Consider the following 18,655-nt stretch of genomic DNA (forward strand, 5'->3'; position numbering starts at 1 on the left):
AGTGCAGCAGGCAGTGTGTGGTGCTTTCCATCGCCCTTGAACTTGAATGAGCATTTCGGGGAGGTGCAACCTTTCCTTGTACACGTCGTTTTCGAGGTACCCGAGGGAGTGTATGGACGCCATCGTGTTAAAGTAGTCATCTTGTGGATGGAACACTGGCAGCGACATGGTGAAGGAAACATACATTAGGTCTCGGTAGGCGCACAGGGACGGGCTCTTCTTGCAAGCAAATGTCCCTCTATTTGGGTGTGGTGTTACTATCCCTATATTTCGAATTGTGGAAACTGGCAGAGGTTTGCACTTGTCTCCAGAATGTACATTCATTCCACCACTATTATTAGTGTGAGTACAATACCATTGGGTAAGGTCGGTATCTCTTAATATATCAGGGATTTTACCTGCTTGGATATCTCGGATGATATTAGTGACCTTGGTTAAAACAAAATTTCCATACGCAGTGCATATTACCTCTTTCCCCATACCATCCTCTCTAGCTTTCTGATTATTTATGTTTATGATTTCGTTGATTTTCTGTTGTGTCTTTTCAAACAACTGGGCAATATCTTTCATGTTATACACCGTAAACCTTTCCTCCTCTGCAAGCCCCTCAACACCCTGCAGAACTGGTTTCAGCACTTGCCGACCCTCTTTTTGTTCAAAATTTCCGATATGCCTGCGAATCGCTGACAAATCGGCTCGGTTCCAAATTGACATGCCAGATCCAAAAAGTCCTGGAATGGACCCAAGTATGCTGTCCAACCCCTTTAACTTTCTGGATCTGAAAATGCCCCTATGGGGAGTGAGGTTTGGTTCTGCAAATGGGTCCTGAGTTCGGCTTGCATGGGAGGCAATCAAATCTACCAGCAAGGAGGAGTAAAACAGAGACACATTTGTCCGGGCACATGAGCCGAATTCAGCCATGTTCCACTGGGACAAATTAAGTACCACGGGTACATGAATGAACTTAACGTTATTGAACAGAATTCCAGGGATTGATGTTGCCGTTAGGCCACTAGGTGGTCCCTCTTGCAGTGATGGGCATTCCAAGGATGTTGGTTCATAGTAGGGGATTGCAGCTGTATTTATGGGCAAAATTGTAGGAGCAGGGGTGTTAGTCTTTGGGGACACGTGCAAGGTGACTTTTCCTGGGACGTACTGAAGAGTGGATGCCTGTGTGTTGCTGGACAAGGGGATGGAGATAACAAAATAATATTTCCACTCTCCGGCATCACTCAACCGTGTCTCTTGAATCAACAAGGATCCATTCTGAAAACTCATGACTCTATCCCGGTAGTCAGTGATATTCCCTGTGATGCCGTTACCCCAGACGAGATGATTATCAATGGGACTCCACCAATATACTTGCTTCCCCACAGTCCCTACAATGGCCACAGGTAATAAAATGGATTCCCCCTCTAGGCAGTAGACAGGATTCTTGTCAACGATCACGCTGATGAGTGGTCCAGTCTCCTCTTCCTTGGTAGTGGTGATCAGCTGGAGCAGGATAACGATCCACATCGACTTCATGGCTCTAAAAGGAAAGAAAGCTGCACATTTTAGTTGATTTCTTTGGCTCCATGGAACTGTTTCAGTTGGTTCGCATGAACCCATTTATCTTGTGTCTTTATGCCCGCCTCTATTCTGATTTCATATACAGAAGGACTTAATTTATCAATAATAGAAAATGGACCTCTCCATTTTTGACTTAGACTGTGATCCAGGGGACATAGTTCCAAGAACATAACTCGGTCTCCTATGGCCCAAGTGCATTCTCGAACCCCTTTGTCAAAATACGCCTTGGCTTTCTTTTGACTTTTACCCATTTGTGCTGCGGCAAATACATGGATCTCTTTTACCGCTTTTTGGAGTTTAAGGAGGTATTGGTCCATTGAAAGTCTGTCTATGGTAGGTGTATGCATCTCTAGCCAGAGATGTTCAGGGAGTCTCATCTGTCTACCTGTCAGCACTTCAAAGGGTGTCAGCCGGGTAGCATATGAGGGGGTTGCTCGGATGGCCATGGCCAGTAATGGCAGCAGATTATCCCAGTTCTTACCATTGATGTGTACAAATTTTTTTAGCATTGTCTTAATCTGCCGATTGGCTCTTTCAACCTGACCTGAAGATTCTGGGTGATATGGAATGTGAAATTTTTGCTCCACCCCTAACATCTGTAGGCAGGTTTTTACCACCTTTCCAGTAAAATGGGTCCCCTGATCTGACTCTATTGATCCTGGGAGCCCCCATCTAATGAACACCTGTTCCACTAAAATCTTAGCCGTATTTTGTGCAGTGTTACTTTTGGTTGGGAAGATCTCTGCCCATTTAGAAAATAAATCTGTGACTACGAAGATGAATCTGTTGTTTCTAGAAGTGACTGGCAAGGGTCCCATGTAATCCATTTGTAAGGCATTCCATGGCCCTTCTTTCAGTCTAATTCGTAAAGGGGCATTGATCTTCCTTGGTGCGGGGTTAACCTGTGCACAGACAATACAATTGTCACAATACTGCTTCACATCTGTCATCATGGAAGGCCACCAACCTATGTTCTTGAGCCGCTCACCTGTTTTCTCTGACCCTTGATGACCCCCAGTAGGCAGGTCATGCACTATGTAAATCATTTCATTTTGGTATTTTTCAGGAACCACCCAAGTTACTTCATCTCCATGATGTAACAATACCTTTTTATCTTCTGATAATGTGAGGTGTTTTATATATTTTGCCAAGGTATTCCCCTCAGAGAGTTCTCCAGTCTCATTTTGCAGTTTTTGCATTATTTCCTTAATGTTGTCATCCTGGCATTGTATGTCTGAAATATCCGGAACTACTATGCAGGATTTTGTGAGGGCGCAAACACTGGGGCACAAGACTAGGTCCGGTAAATTCGACGGAATTTCCCAGATCTCCCCTCCCTGTGCTCCTTGTTTGGCTAAGCAATCCGCCGCCTCATTTTGTTCCCAGTATGGGGCAGTACCTGAATGACCTTTAACTTTGCACACCCATGGTTTGACTGGCAACTTTTGCACCAATGATACAATATATTTCAACATGGATGCATGTTTAAGTGGAGACCCATCTGAGGACATGTACTGGTGGGTGTGCCAGAAGGGCAGAAATTCTGTAAGGGCATTACAGACCCACGCAGAATCTGAGTATAAAACAATTTCTTGGTCCCCTTTCATCAGTTCTAGGGCATGAGCGATTGCAGCCATTTCCGCAAATTGTGCTGATTTGACTTTACATGACCGAAAGATTGATGTTTGGGTCTTTGCTTGTGGATTGATAAAGTATATTCCAAATCCTGCACATGGAGAACCCTCCACGTAAAAACATGATCCATCTGTGAAAATTTGGCCTGTGTTTTCGGGGACTGTTTCCTTTACTGACAAAGGTCTAAAGAATTGTTGTGCCGCTGATTGTGGGGTGATATCACATTCATGTGGTACTCCCTGGTAAAGGAGGCCATGGGCTCTAGTGGACGGATTATTTGTGTGTTGAACTTTAACCACTTTCAGACCGGACCATTTTGCTGGTAAATGACCAGAGGTCTTTTTACAATTTGGCACTGCGCTGCTTTAACTGGTAATTGCGCGGTCATGCAATGTTGTACCCAAACAAAATTTGCGTCCTTTTCTTCCCACAAATAGAGCTTTCTTTTGATGGTATTTGATTGCCTCTGCGATTTTTATTTTTTGCGATATAAATGGAAAAAGACCGCAAATTTTGAAAAAAAATGATATTTTCTACTTTTTGTTATTAGAAAAATCCAATAAATTCAATTTTAGTCATACATTTAGGCCAAAATGTATTCAGCCACATGTCTTTGGTAAAAAAAAAGTCAATAACTGTATATTTATTGGTTTGCGCAAAAGTTGTCACATCTACAAACTAAGGTACGTTTTCTGGAATTTACGCAGCTTTTAGTTTACGACTGCCTATCTCATTTCTTGAGGTGCTAAAATGGCAGGGCAGTACAAAACCCCCCAAATGACCCCATTTTGGAAAGTAGACCCCCTAAGGAAATTGATAAGAGGCATGTTGAGCCCATCGAATATTTTATTTTTTTGCCTCAAGCGATTGAATAATGACAAAAAAATATATATTTTTTTTTTTTTTACACAAAGTTGTCACTAAATGATATATTGCTCACACATGCTATGGGCATATGTGAAATGACACCCCAAAATAAATTCTGCTGCTTCTCCTGAGTACGGGGATACCACACGTGTGGGATTTTTTGGGAGCCTAGCCACGTACGGGGCCCCGAAAGCCAAGAACCGCCTTCAGGTTTTCTAAGGACGTAAATATTTGACTTCACTCCTCACTACCTATTACAGTTTTGAAGGCCATAAAATGCCAAGATGGCACAAAACCCCCACAAATGACCCCATTTTAGAAAGTAGACACCCCAAGCTATTTGCTGAGAGGCATGTTGAGTCCATGGAATATTTTATATTTTGCCACAAGTTGCGGGAAAATTACAAACTTTTTTTTTATTTATTTTTTTCACAAAGTTGTCACTAAATGATGTATTGCTCACGCATGCCATGGGCATATGTGAAATGACACCCCAAAATAAATTCTGCTGCTTCTCCTGAGTATGGGGATACCACATATGTGGGACTTTTTGGGAGCCTAGCCGCGTACGGGGCCCCGAAAACCAAGCACCGCCTTCAGGCTTTCTAAGGGCGTTACAGTTTTGAAGGCCATAAAATGCCAAGATGGCACAAACCCCCCCCCAAATGACCTCATTTTGGAAAGTAGACACCCCTAAATTTAGGGGTACACTAGTGAGACTAGGTAATAAATGGCGGGTGCCCTGAAACTATAAAAAAATAACTAACCAACCAGCGGCACCTGTAACCGTTATATGGTGATCACTGGTGAAAGGGTTAACTAGGGGGCAATCAGGGGGCTTTATGCGGTAGTATATGGGGGTCCCTGGCGCTATAAAAAGCTGCGGCGAACCTAAATACCTACCTGCCTAACTAGCGTCACCTGTGACACTAATACAGCAATCAGAAAAATGATCGCTTATTAGGCTGGGTTCACACTGGAGCGATGCAGGAACGCCACAAATCCGCGGCGGGTTCCCGCATCGCATGCCTCCCGGCGGCAGTTCACACTGCCCTATGCGAACTGCTGGGAGTGTCAGTGAAATGTTAATGACACCCCCAGATCAGTTCGCATATCGCAGTGCGATCTGCAAACTCGGATCGCATGGTGTGAACACCCATGCGATCCGATTCTGCTGCGGACCAAAAAAAGGGTCCCGTGCGAGTTTGCGGCGGGTGCGGCGGGTGCGACACGAATTCAGCCATACTATCTGTATGGCTGAACTCGAATCGCACAGAGATCGGATGTGATTTGCACTGCAGTGCGGTGCGAATCACATCCGTTCTCATAAACCGCTGCAATGTGAACCCAGCCTTAGTGACACTGGCGACGGGGGGTGATCATGGGGTTAAACCTTTATTGGGGGGGTTAGGGGGGTACCTTAGAACTAAAGGGGGCTAACCCTAACTGCCCTAACAGTTATTACAGTCACAAATGACACCCGCCGGGTGATCAGGGGGTTAAACCTTTATTAGGTAATAAATACCGGGTGCCCTGAAACTATAAAAAAATAACTAACCAACCAGCGTCACCTGTAACCGTTATATGGTGATCACTGGTGAAAGGGTTAACTAGGGGGCAATCAGGGGGCTTTATGCGGTAGTATATGGGGGTCCCTGGCGCTATAAAAAGCTGCGGCGAACCTAAATACCTACCTGCCTAACTAGCGTCACCTGTGACACTAATACAGCAATCAGAAAAACGATCGCTTATTAGGCTGGGTTCACACTGGAGCGATGCAGGAACGCCACAAATCCGCGGTGGGTTCCCGCATCGCATGCCTCCCGGCGGCAGTTCACACTGCCCTATGCGAACTGCTGGGAGTGTCAGTGAAATGTTAATGACACCCCCAGATCAGTTCGCATATCGCAGTGCGATCTGCAAACTTGGATCGCATGGTGTGAACACCCATGCGATCCGATTCTGCTGCGGACCAAAAAAAGGGTCCCGTGCGAATTTGCGGCGGGTGCGGCGGGAATTCAGCCATACTATCTGTATGGCTGAACTCGAATCGCACAGAGATCGGATGTGATTTGCACTGCAGTGCGGTGCGAATCACATCCGTTCTCATAAACCGCTGCAATGTGAACCCAGCCTTAGTGACACTGGCGACGGGGGGTGATCACGGGGTTAAACCTTTATTGGGGGGGTTAGGGGGGCACATTAGAACTAAAGGGGGCTAACCCTAACTGCCCTAACAGTTATTACAGTCACAAATGACACCAATGCAAAAAAAAAAAAAAAAAAAGGAATTGGTGTCACTGTGACTGGGGGCAGGGGTAATTGGGGGGGTGATCGGGGGGTAAAGGGGGGGTGTGAGTGTGCCTGGCATGTTCTACTGTATGTGTGGTGTGTTGGTGCAACTCACCGAACCTCTCTCCTCGGTGCCGGAACGAAAAATACCGACACGGAGGAGAGAATACATCACTTCCTCTCCTGTGTTTACATTACAGGAGAGGAAGTGATGTCACGAAGGATTTCCATTCGTCGAGAGCGATCGCGAGGGGGTGGCCATGAATGAATGGCCGCCCCCTCATCCCGGATCGCTCTCGAACGAATGCCGACCGCCGCAGGCACCGGGGGGGGCCCGATCGGGCCCCCCACCCGCGGGCAGGCAGGGACTTATATATACGCCCATATGCCTGCCCGTGCCATTCTGCCGACGTATATCATCGTGCGGCGGTCGGCAAGTGGTTAATGTCTCTGTCTTGAAGCAACAAAGCCCAATGGGCCAATCTGGCATTGGATACATTGCCATCCTTCATTCGGTCTGTGAGTAAAAATTTAGTGGGAGTGTGAGTTGTGTGTAGGATGACTGGGTTAAGTCCTATGATGTATGTGAAGTATTTCACTGCCCAAAACGTAACTAGGAGGTGTTTTTCACATAGAGAGTACTTCATTTCCACAGGAGATAATAATTTAGACGCATATGAAATGGGTCTCTGTTGCCCATGGATTTCCTGTGACAGAACAGCTGACATGGCTGTCTCTGATATGGCAGTCTCAATGTGAAAGGGCAGTTGGTACTCTGGGTTGGCTAATGCTGGCGCTTGCGCTAAAGCTTCTTTAAGCTCCTGCACTGCCTTGGTGTGTTGCTCAGTCCATTGCCATTGGGTATCCGTTTTCAACAAATCATACAGTGGTGCAGATTTTTGTGCAAATTCAGGGATGAAAGCCCGTGAATAATTTACCAATCCTAAAAAAGATCTCAGAGTCGGGATGCTCACTGGCAGCGGTAATTGTAGAATGGCTTTTACCTTTTCAGTTGCTATCTTACGTCCGTTTGCTGTCACTGTAATCCCAAGAAAAGACACAGATTCCTTCAACAATTGTGCCTTAATGGGATTACACTTCAGTCCCGCCTTTCCTAGGATCTGCAGAAGTTCCTCCAATAGCCGCAAATGCTCTTCTTTGTCGCATGTGGCTAGCAACAAATCGTCCACGTACTGGAAAAGATTCTTTGGAGAAGAAAAATCTATTAAAATATCTCTCATGGTTGCATGAAATAACGTAGGAGAGTTATGAAATCCTTGAGGGACAGAATTGAAAGTATACTGTTTTCCCAGAAATGTGAATGCAAATTTGTATTGACATTCTTCTGACAACGGTAATGACCAAAAAACGTTTGATATGTCCAGCACTGTGAAATATTTGTGTTTGGGATTTAACATGCTCAAAACATCTGGGACAGATGCAACGGTGGGGGCGCAATTGTTTGTAATACTGTTCAATTTGCGGTAATCGATTGTTAATCTCCACGAATTGTCAGTACTTTTGCGAATCGGCCATATTGGCGCATTTGTTGTTGATACACATGGTCTGATGACCTTTTGGTCAAGCAGTGACTCTATGGTTTCCTGTATGTAGCTGATAGCTTCCTTTGGAAAGGGGTATTGTTTCTGCGGAACTGGGTCTGGCCCACTGATGTGTATTACCGTATTTACCTTTCCACAGTCATGTTTGTGTTTTGCAAAGGATCCCTGATGTCTTTCTATCACAGGCTGCAGCAGCTGATGTTCTGGGTGATCTGTAATGATCTCCAGTATGTCATATTTTAAATCATTGCGTTTGATGGCTGCAATTGTGTGAGAATCAGGTATCACAATGGTGCTATTCTGATCAGTTGGAACCCCTTGCAGTAGTAACAGGTTGGTCAGATCCAACATACATCCATTGGGAATTAAGAAGTCTGAACCCAGCAGGCTGGTTTCATTTGGCAAACACATTAATGCTAATGTCTGTTTTAGGGTTAACTCACCAATTTGGATTGTTAGGGGCTTGGACAAGGCAGACTCAACATTATGTCCAGCAAAGCTCTGGAGATTCAGTGGCTTTCCTGAAGATAGTGTTGAGTTTAAGGGATCTTTGTCATGCATAATTGATATCGCCGCCCCTGTGTCGATTAACATGGTACATTGACGGCCCCTAATCAACGCTGACACTACAGGGCGCCCACACCTATCCAGAGAAATAGGTGCTAAGATTTTGGGGCCTTGTAGTTGTCACCATTGATGACGGTCAGCCTCTGTCTGGGAAGCTACCTGTACTTCCTTTCCAGGGCCTACTTGAAAGGCCTGTAATTGTTGTCACAACTCTGCATAAGTAGGAGCTCTTTCTGTGTCACTGACATGCTTGCCCTGTGATGGGTGGCTATGAGAGTTTTCTCTTCCTCTGCCTCTATAACCTGATTTCCCCCTATATCCCCTCCCCCTCCCTTGTAAACTTTTGTCCCAGTTAGGGTTGTATGGAGGATTGGCTTCTCCTGGGGCATGGGGGCCTTCTACGGTGGTAGTCCTGCATTGTACTGCAGCCACCTTCCTAAACAGCTGTTTCTCTTCTCTTTCCTTAAGCCTGTGCTGTTTATAGGCTTGGATGGCATGGAATGATCTATGTATTAATCCAATCACCTCCTCGTAGCTATGTTTTCTAGGATCTATCAAATGCTCACATTTTATTCGAATAGCGGGATGGGCATTGTGTATCAGTAGGTTCTTATATTCCATGTCCTCTCTAGTGGTTTTACCATTGTTAGTGTTATATGCTGCCCACAATCTATTGGCATAAACTAAAGGGTTTTCCTCATTACTTTGTTTGATTTGATAGGCCACCATCAAACCTATAGCTGAGGGGTTTATGACTTTTTGCAATTCGGCCACGGTTACTTTGTAGCTCCCTTTGTCTTCCTTAATTTGATCTGGGAGTGCATTCCAGGTGTGGGCGTCAAGGGTTAATTGTAACACCTTAACTTGGTCACTAGGATTTCGCACACCTAAGAGCTCACACCTCTGTTGTACATTGGTTGCATGTGAAGTAATGTGTTCATTCGTTTTAATTTTGCCAATGAAATCCGCTACACTCATAAGGGTTTTTACAGGTTGAATTGGATATACATTGGAAATCACCTCATTTCCTTCACTATCAAAGCCCAAAAATGTTTGATTTCCTTCAGTAGAGGAGGAAATCTGGGTCCTACCCATGATGGGGAACTTGTCATGCTCCTCATTTGTAGATAGCTGGTCCCCGTTGTCTGGTGGGTCTATGACAATGGTGCATTCTCGATTTTCCTGTGGCTCTGCGATTTCTCCCATCGCCACAGGAAATGTGGAATCGGAACCCATATCTTCCTCTCCCCAATACTCTTCATATTCCTCTGTGTCCCCAATTTCATAGGCACAAGTAGGTGCCGTAGCATTACCTTGTTCGCATCTGTTGGCCACAGCCGCCTGTCCTTTAACCACTTGCTTACTGGGCACTTAAACCCCCCTCAGTCCCAGACCAATTTTCAGCTTTCAGCGCTGATGCACTTTGAGTGACAATTACGCGGTCATACAACACTGTACCCAAATGAAATTTTTATCATTTTTTTCCCACAAATAAAGCTTTCTTTTGGTGGTATTTAGTTACAGCTCGGAGTTTTATTTTTTGCTAAACAAACAAAAAAAGATGCAAAAAAAAAAAAAAAAAAAATCATGTTTTAATAGTTTGTTATAAAATTTTGCAAACGGGTCATTTTTCTCCTTCATTGAAGTGCGCTGATTAGGCGGCACTGATAGGCTGCATTGGTGGGCACTGATGGGCTGCATTGGTGGGCACTGATGGGCTGCATTGGTGGGCACTGATAGGCTGCACCGGTGGGCACTGATAGGCATAGTTAAGGCGGCACTAATAGGCACAGATAAGGCGGCACCGATGGGCACAGATAAGGCGGCACTGATGGGCAAAGATGGGCACAGATAAGATGGCACGGATGGGTGGCACGGATAAGTGGCACGGATGGGTGGCACGGATGGGCACTGATAGGTACCACAGATAGATGGGACTGATGGGCACTGATAGGTGGCACTGATAGGTGGCTCTGATAGGTGGCACTGCTGGGCACTGATGGGCGGCACTGCTGGGCACAGATGGGCGGCACTGCTGGGCACTGATGGGCGGCACTGGGGTGCAGCACCTTTGAGGCAGATTGGGTGGCACTGTGGGGTGGCACTGTGGGGTGGCACTGTGGGTGGCACTGTGGGTGGCACTGTGGGCACTATGGGCACTGACGGGGGGCACTGACGGGGGGCACTTACTTTTGCTTTTATTTTATTTCAGGATGGCACTGCGGGAGGCAGGTGGGCACAGGCAGGTGGCAGGTGGTCCCTTGTATTGATGGCCGTGATCGGGACTGATGTTCCGATCACGGCCGCTGGCGATCGGCTTTTTTTTTCTCTCCTCGCGCTGTCAGCGCGAGGAGGAATAATAGCCGATTACCGACTCCGTTCTATCACATGATCAGCTGTCATTGGCTGACAGCTGATCACGTGATAAGGGGTCGGGATCGACCCCTTACACGGATCGGTGATCAGGCGAGTCTCACGGACTCGCCGATCACAGAGCGCGCCGCGCGCGCCCCTCAGGGGGCGCGCAGGCCGCTCGTAACCGGGACCACGTCAATAGACGTAGTCCCGGAAATGTAGGTCCGCGCTAATGCCGTCATTTGGCAATAGCGCGGATCTGTAGTGGTTAAGGATAGAAATTGTTTGTAGCAACTGTGACTCGGTTTGCGTGCAGTGTGTGTGATCTATAAATGTTCCTTTCTTAGCTTCATGTAACTGATTTTGGACTACTTTGTATGCAGTAGTTATGTGGTCCAGCTCAGTCTCAACTTTAGTTAGCATGCTTTTATATTGTACCACTTCTTTCTGGGCCAAATTTACACTTTTAACATTTGCCTCCTGTGAGGCATTAACTAATTGATTAAGGGTAGTTAATGTTTGTACCTGGTTCTGTAAAGCTGTATTCTCTTTTTCCTTCTCAGAAATTGTAATATTTTTATTATAGACTATATCTTCTAATTTCTGCATTTTAGTATTCATAGCCATGCAAGCTGCATACATGCCTGCTAAGGCTAGACTTTTATGCTGATTTTTTTTGGTTGTTTTAGCTTGTTTCTCAAATAACTCCTGGACATAAGTCCAAGGAGATGCTTTTAACTTGGCATCACAGGCAAATTCATTGTTCTTATGTTTACGAGTATACGTTGCTACAAAACTTTCTAGACCGGACATGGCAGCCATTACCAATCTATACAATGCAAAATTTGTAAGCTAAATTATGTTAACTGTTCCCCTGTACTATACAGCCACTTTGAGATTACCGTATAGAAAGAGGGAAGGAAAACACCTTAAAAATAATAAAAAAAACATAAACAGACTCAAATAAAAATGCAGAAAATACAGTAAAAATAAAACAATATTTCAGCTCACAATAAACCCCTTTTATATTAGTGGGGAAACACTAATTATACTCACCATAACATTGAGCCTTCAATACAACAATTGACCCAGGGGACAATAGAACCAAGAGCTTTGAGAATGTTTACTGTAAGCCCCCAAGGATCTATATGCTGACAATAGTAAGGTAAACGCAGCCGTGTTTACACTAGTATTTGTAACTCAATTCAGTAATACAAAAAAAAAAACAACAACAAAAACTTTTGGAAGGTCTATTATACTATGCTCAGTGCACCTTATTTCACACTAATACACTACTAATAATCTTTCTCAAAGATTAGCTTCAGTATTCAGCAACAAGACTTCCACAGCTCTGTACTTTAACTGACAACAATGAGAATATTACTGCTTGTGAAATTCCACCGTAAAAACGAACAAACTACTTTCTTAAAGCTATGTTATGTATTTAGTGGATAGACCATTTAAATTAAAACAAACATTTGTTGAACCTTTTCAACAAAACCAAGACCACACTCAATTGGCGTCTTTTCAATAAAATAAATGTACTCACCATGCAGGACTCTCAAGCAATTGTTTGAGACAGCAATGAAGCTTGGTGAGTACCAAAGAATGCAATAATAAAAAAAATATTAATAACACTTTTCCCGCAAAGTTACTTCCTCCCCCTTACATTGACCGGTATATAAAGGTACATCCAAAGAACTTTTTCAATTATAATTTTGGGATATTAATGAAAAAAATTAAAAATAAAAATTAATAATAATAAAAAAAAAAAATCCAAAACATAAAAAAAAACAATAATAATGACTTGTGGTGTATATTCTCTCCTTAGAGTTAATCTAATACCCACTTAATAATTAAAAATAAAAAACATAATAATAAAAAAAAAAACATTTACCTATATTTTTCCCTATATAGATTGGATAAGCTGACTCAGCTTAAATTCCCCCTAATAACCTTTTTATCTAGATAGATTGAATAAGCGGACTCAGCTTAAATTCCCTTAATAAGCTTAATCTCTAATAAACAAATTGTGGTATTATATTAAATACTTTCAGTCCTGTACTCAACTTCGTGGTCGCCACTGTTAACCTTCAAAATCTATATTTCTGATTTATTAATCAGAAGATATGATATGGGTTGAAAAGAGAATTCTTATTGACAAAGGAAAGGAAGGTTTAACATAACACCATTTATTAGAGTACGTTACAGGTCTATCTAATACACAGAAAATATCTATAGTCTAAGTGAGGGAGTAAAATATTAGGTTAAAATACAACAAGAGTACAATACATTCATTACAATACAAAACAGGACATATGACAAGCAGGTATACCTTGTAAGTGCTGGGAGATGATCTGATAATTTTACCTAATATTGGTCCATAGCTCTGGTCAGTTCTCATCTGCCATTATCCTGGGTTTGGGGTCCCCTTAAGAAGGGCCATCTCTCATTGACTTGCATAGGACCACACTGATTGGTTAGCCCCCTCCTCCCCTGGGCGTATTTCGTGCCAGATTGGTCCATTTTCTCATAACTTAATTTCCCCTCAATACCACCTCCTCTTTTGGGTTTAATTGGTTAGTGATGATTAGTCTGAAGCCCACTTAATTAAAGAGGAGGTTTGCTCTTGAATAGGACACTTAACTATGCATAGTCCTAGCCGGGGTAAATTGTCCATTCCTGAACAGATCAAAGAAATATTTTAAGCACATCAACCACCCTTTGGAATGGATAAATGGCTGATTAGCACGGAAGAATACACAAGCCTTTATCTAGCAAATGAATTCGGCTCCGTACCGACTACACACCCAAATGGTATCTGTTTGTGGGTTTTGATTATTACATTAGGTAAACAGCAGGACATCTCCCTCACACCCACACTTAGCATACCTGTAAGACAAAGGTATTTTTAATTGAATTATATACGCTGACCAGACGTCTGTTCCTGTAACTCAAACCATCTGGGCAGGTTAAGCTAAAACTACTTCTTTATTTATTATCCTAATATATACATCTATAATACAAATATTCCCAGTTGCTAATGGAGATTACTCATAAACTCCTCATAAGGCAACACCCCCAAAAGTCCGGCGGACTTAGAAAGTAGTTTTGACTCAAAAATTTCCACCAGACTCACATCTAGCCATCTGTGTGCTAGTCCGCCAGACTTTTGAAATGAACGGACTTTCCCGCACATGGAGGAAAGTCCATTCATTTTGAACGCAAGTCCAGGTAGACGAGACTAGCGCAGGAGGTCAATGTCGCCACCTTTGACGGCGAGATTGACACGTTGCTAGCCTCGTCACCTGGTATGAACTTAAAGGGGAAGCCCCAAGGTCCATATAAGACCCTTCTCCGAGTACGCAATTCGGCCAGTCAAGAAAGGGGGTGGGGACGAGCGAGCGCCCCCCCTCCTGAGCCGAACCAGGCCGTAACAGTCCCAGCATCCTCTGGGACTGTGGCATCACAATGGGAGGGGACATCCCTATATAAGTTGCCGCACACCGCGTCCCTGTCATTGCGGCAAGAGAGAGCATCGAGTCAACATCTCAAGGAAGAAGAACAAGAAGAGAAGGTGGCGGCGACCAAAGACCAGGTCACCGCTAGTAAAAGAGCTGGAAGAAGGAGCGGAGGCCCGGCAAGAAGAATCGAAGAGGGGGACAAGACCCCCGAAGTCGGAAGAAGACCCCCGGGCGGCAACTAAGAAGAAAGCTGGGCTCCTCCGCTGGTAAAAGAGCTAGTGCAGATAGAGGAATCCAGCGAGAAGACCCCCCAAGACAGAAGAAGACCCCAGAGCTGTGCAATAAATTATTTTAAACCCTTGTGTCATTTATTTTTATTTTTTTACATTTTTTTTCACCAGGTGAATGGGTAGGGGTACATCATACCCTATACTCATTCACATAGGGTGGGGGGCCGGTATCTGGGGGCCCCCTTATTAAAGGGGGCTCCCGGATTCCGATAAACCCCCCCACCCACAGACCCCGACAACCAACGGCCAGGGTTGTCGGAAAGAGGCCCTTGTCCTCATCAACACGGGGACAAGGTGCTTTGGGGTGGGAGGCCCCCCTTCCCAAAGCACCCCCCCATGTTGAGGGCACGCGGCCTGGTATGGCTCGGGGGGGGTGCTCGATCGTCCCCACCCCCTTTCCTGACCGGCTGAGTTGCGTGCTCGGATAAGGGTCTTATATGGACCTTGAGGGGGACCCGCCATGACATTTTTTCAGCGTAGGGCTTCCCTTTTAAGTCCATACCAGGTGACGGGATAAGCGACGTGCCAATCTTGCCGCGGCGACATGGACCTCATGCACTAGTTCTGTCTACCTGGAGTTGCGTTCAAAATGAAGGACTTTCCTCCGTGTGTGGGCAAGTGCGTTCATTTCAAAAGTACGGCGGACTCCCGCCATAGTCCGGTTGTGTGTGGGCAGGTCCGCTCGTTTGGAAAGTCCGGCGGACCTCCGCTTCAAAGTCCGGTGGTTTGTCCGCCGGGCGAAGTCCGCTGGACAGTCGGATCGTGTGTACGCGGCATAAGAGTACCTGAACTTTCCTCCTAACCCTCTGACCCTATACTGAAAGACTGTTCGTTAACGATGTTTTTTGCAAATAAAAATCCCTTTAAGAGGATCTGTTGTCAATCTCTAAAGTTTCTGGGCATCTACCATGGGAGACCCCGAGACGCAAATTCTAGTATCCTCATTGTTGCTTCACACTAGGGTTTCTCTTAATTTGTGGGAGGTTACTTGGTGATCCGGCTACCATATCTATCTGTATTTATTCTACTCTGCTACCTATACCCGTTTCCCCAAAAATAAGCCCTAGCGTAATTGTCAGTGATGGCTGCAATATAAGCCCTACCCCCCAAATAAGCCCTAGTTAAAGTCATTGTAGGTCTTATTTTCAGGGTAGGGCTTATTCTCGAGGAAACAGAATAGGGCTTGTTTGGAGATGTAGGGCTTATATTGCAGCCATCACTGACAATCATGCTAGGTCTTATTTTTGGGGAAACAGGGTAGCTTTTTACATCTGTAAGAAATGAGATGTTGTATGATCCTCCTGAATGTCCCCTCCCCCTGCCTGAACCTTATTTCTTTAAGGGCTGCGTCCCTCTCATTGCATTATGGAAGATAAAATGACATTTTATTTATTACAATTTTATTCCACATTAAATGGTATGAAGACCCCGGAATGTCCTGTGATATGATGTGCAGTATATGGTCTGCGCCCCATTAATGTCCCCCAATAATATCACCAAACTAATAGCTGCTTCTCTATTTCTATCCATTATATATAGAATGTCCCTCCGTATTCTAGAGAATGGAATCCCAATCCCTGCTGTGTATGTAATGATGAATACATGAAGTGTGTGATAGTATACAGGAATAGTACCAGAAACCTCCATCCCATCCCCCATCGGGGTCCCCCCAGCACTCTTCAAGGGCTCCTCTGTCCCCTGATTTGGGGGCTCCCAGGCTGATGGATCTTCTGATGAGTCCTCCTGTATTGTCCTCCTCCAGACACAGCTTCATACAAACCCCCTTCTCATCTCTCCTGCAGGGATCAGTCCATGTGGGGGACACGGAGTCCGTGTGGAAAGGCCGGCAGTGACACATTGGGGGGAGACTCTGGAGAACACGGATCCCCCACCATGGGGGAGGGGAGGGGGAGCCGGCTGTGTGAGATAAATACCGGGGTGACAGATAAATGCCGGCTGTGTTCCCCGAGTCACATTATATATGAAATGTTCAGTTTTATCTTCTTCATTACAAAACAGAATCCCCCGTCCTGTCCTGGTGTATTACTTCATCTGTGATCATCCATTCTCCTCTGGGGTCGGCTTTGTTCACATTTATATCTCATCCAGAGCAATGACCCCTCCCCCATCAATGACCCCTCCCCCCTCCTCCATTCACAGCAATGTCCTCTCCACTCCTCCATTCACAGCAATGTCCCCTCCCCCTCCTCCATTCACATCAATGTCCCCTCCCCACCTCCACCATTCACAGCAATGTCCCCTTCCCCCTCCTCCATTCACAGCAATGTCCCCTCCCCCTCCTTCATTCACAAAAATGACCCCCTCCCCCTCATCCACTCACAGCAATGTCCCCTCCCCCCTCCTCCATTCACAGCAATGCCCCCCTCCCCCTCAGAGCAATGTCCCCTCCCCACCTCCACCATTCACAGCAATGTCCCCTTCCCCCTCCTCCATTCACAGCAATGTCCCCTCCCCCCTCCTCCATTCACAGCAATGACCCCCTCCCCCTCATCCACTCACAGCAATGTCCCCTCTCCCCTCCTCCATTCACAGCAATGTCCCCTCCCCCTCCTCCATTCACAGCAATGTCCCCTCCTCCATTCACACCAATGTCCCCTCCCTCCTCCTCCATTCACAGCAATGTCCCCTCCCCCATTCACAGCAATGTCCCCTCCTCCATTCACACCAATGTCCCCTCCCCCTCCTCCATTCACAGCAATGTCCCCTCCTCCATTCACACCAATGTCCCCTCCCCCCCCTCCATTCACATCAATGTCCCCCCCCTCATCCATTCACAGCAATGCCCCCTCCCTTCACACCAATGTCCCCTCCCCCTCCACCATTCACAGGAATGTCCCCTCTCCCTCCTCCATTCACATAATTATCCCCTCCCCTTCAACCAGAGCAACGTCCCCTCCCCCTCCTCCATTCACAGCAATGTCCCCTCCTCCTCCATTCACAGCAATGTCCCCTCCCCCATCCACAGCAATGTCCCCTCTCCCTCCTCCATTCACAGCAATGTTCCCTCCTCCATTCACATCTGTAGCCGAATCTCCTCCTCCGGGGTCACCCTATATAAATCTTCATTTCTGGTCGGAGCTTTTCCAGATTTTCTACTTCACTTCTTGATTCCTCTGACAAGGAGTTGATCCTAGAAGAGAGGATATAAACAGTCATCAGATCTCAGCAGAATTCTCTCACACTATTTCCCGGCATCCTCCAGGATATCTATTAATCTCACCACACACATTACAATCTGATTGTACAATCTCTGTCCGATCTTCCAACAAGTATGTAGAGTGAGGATCTGTCTGATTGTATAGAGACTGATATGATGGTTTAGGTAGGTCCTCATATTACGAGGTTCTGGAAGATATAAAGCTGATTGTACAAAGATTGTATGGTCAGATTGTACTGTGTGTGATGGACCTGACACCATCCTGTCACCTTCTTGTAGGACTTCACCAACTAAGAAGTGACACTGCACAATGGAGGATGATGGGAGATATCAGATTATATAACAGGAAATATTCCTCCTCATTGGTCATTTGTCCTGTGATGTCCCAAATCCACCAATCACAGCACACTTCTCTTTCCTTCTCATCCAATGAGGGACACAGCAGTTCAGATAAGTTTGGGTTATACTGCCACCTACAGGAGAATCAGACAAATGAGAGAATTGTGGGCGGGATAATCCCTCCTACTCCCAGCATGCCTCAGTGTTTTGCTGGTGTCCTCGGAGGACGGATGTCTTCTCTCTACTCTACAAACATTTCTTATATTGCAGATCACTAGGGCCGCAACTAACCATTATTCTCATAGTCCATTAGTTGGCTGATTATTGTGTCGATTAATAACCTTTAAAAAAACAAAATAAAAAAAATAAAAGTGGGTGAATTTGACGTTGATTTTCAATCACAGTGACGGGAAAATGTGGAAATAGAAAACTTCTTAGTGAAAGGAATTCTCAGACGGTGTTTGTGGTTTTCATTTTAAAAACAGAATGTTAAATACAAGTGAAAATTTCAAAGAAAATTCTTTCATTCAGCGA

At 45.2% G+C, this 18,655-nt stretch overlaps 2 protein-coding genes across 2 annotated transcripts in view; both read right to left on the reverse strand.

The window, feature by feature from the left end:
* LOC143942156 (uncharacterized) overlaps positions 1-18,655 on the reverse strand; it is a 1,285,630-nt gene that overhangs the window by 613,202 nt on the left and 653,773 nt on the right. The gene's annotated exons all lie outside the window — the stretch shown is intronic.
* LOC143942628 (protein NYNRIN-like) lies at positions 1,557-3,709 on the reverse strand. The gene has a single exon (XM_077463988.1). It carries the CDS (start codon positions 3,207-3,209, stop codon positions 1,557-1,559), a length of 1,653 nt encoding a protein of 550 aa, XP_077320114.1. The 5' UTR covers positions 3,210-3,709.

The sequence above is a fragment of the Lithobates pipiens genome, unplaced genomic scaffold (assembly GCF_037356315.1).
Source record: "Lithobates pipiens isolate NorthernLeopardFrog02 unplaced genomic scaffold, aLitPip1_a1.2 Scaffold_30, whole genome shotgun sequence".
Lineage (NCBI taxonomy): Eukaryota > Metazoa > Chordata > Amphibia > Anura > Ranidae > Lithobates > Lithobates pipiens.

Excerpts from the sequence above, each read along its gene's own strand:
- LOC143942628 (XM_077463988.1), bottom strand. The coding sequence starts at position 3,209 with ATGGCTGCAATCGCTCATGCCCTAGAACTGATGAAAGGGGACCAAGAA.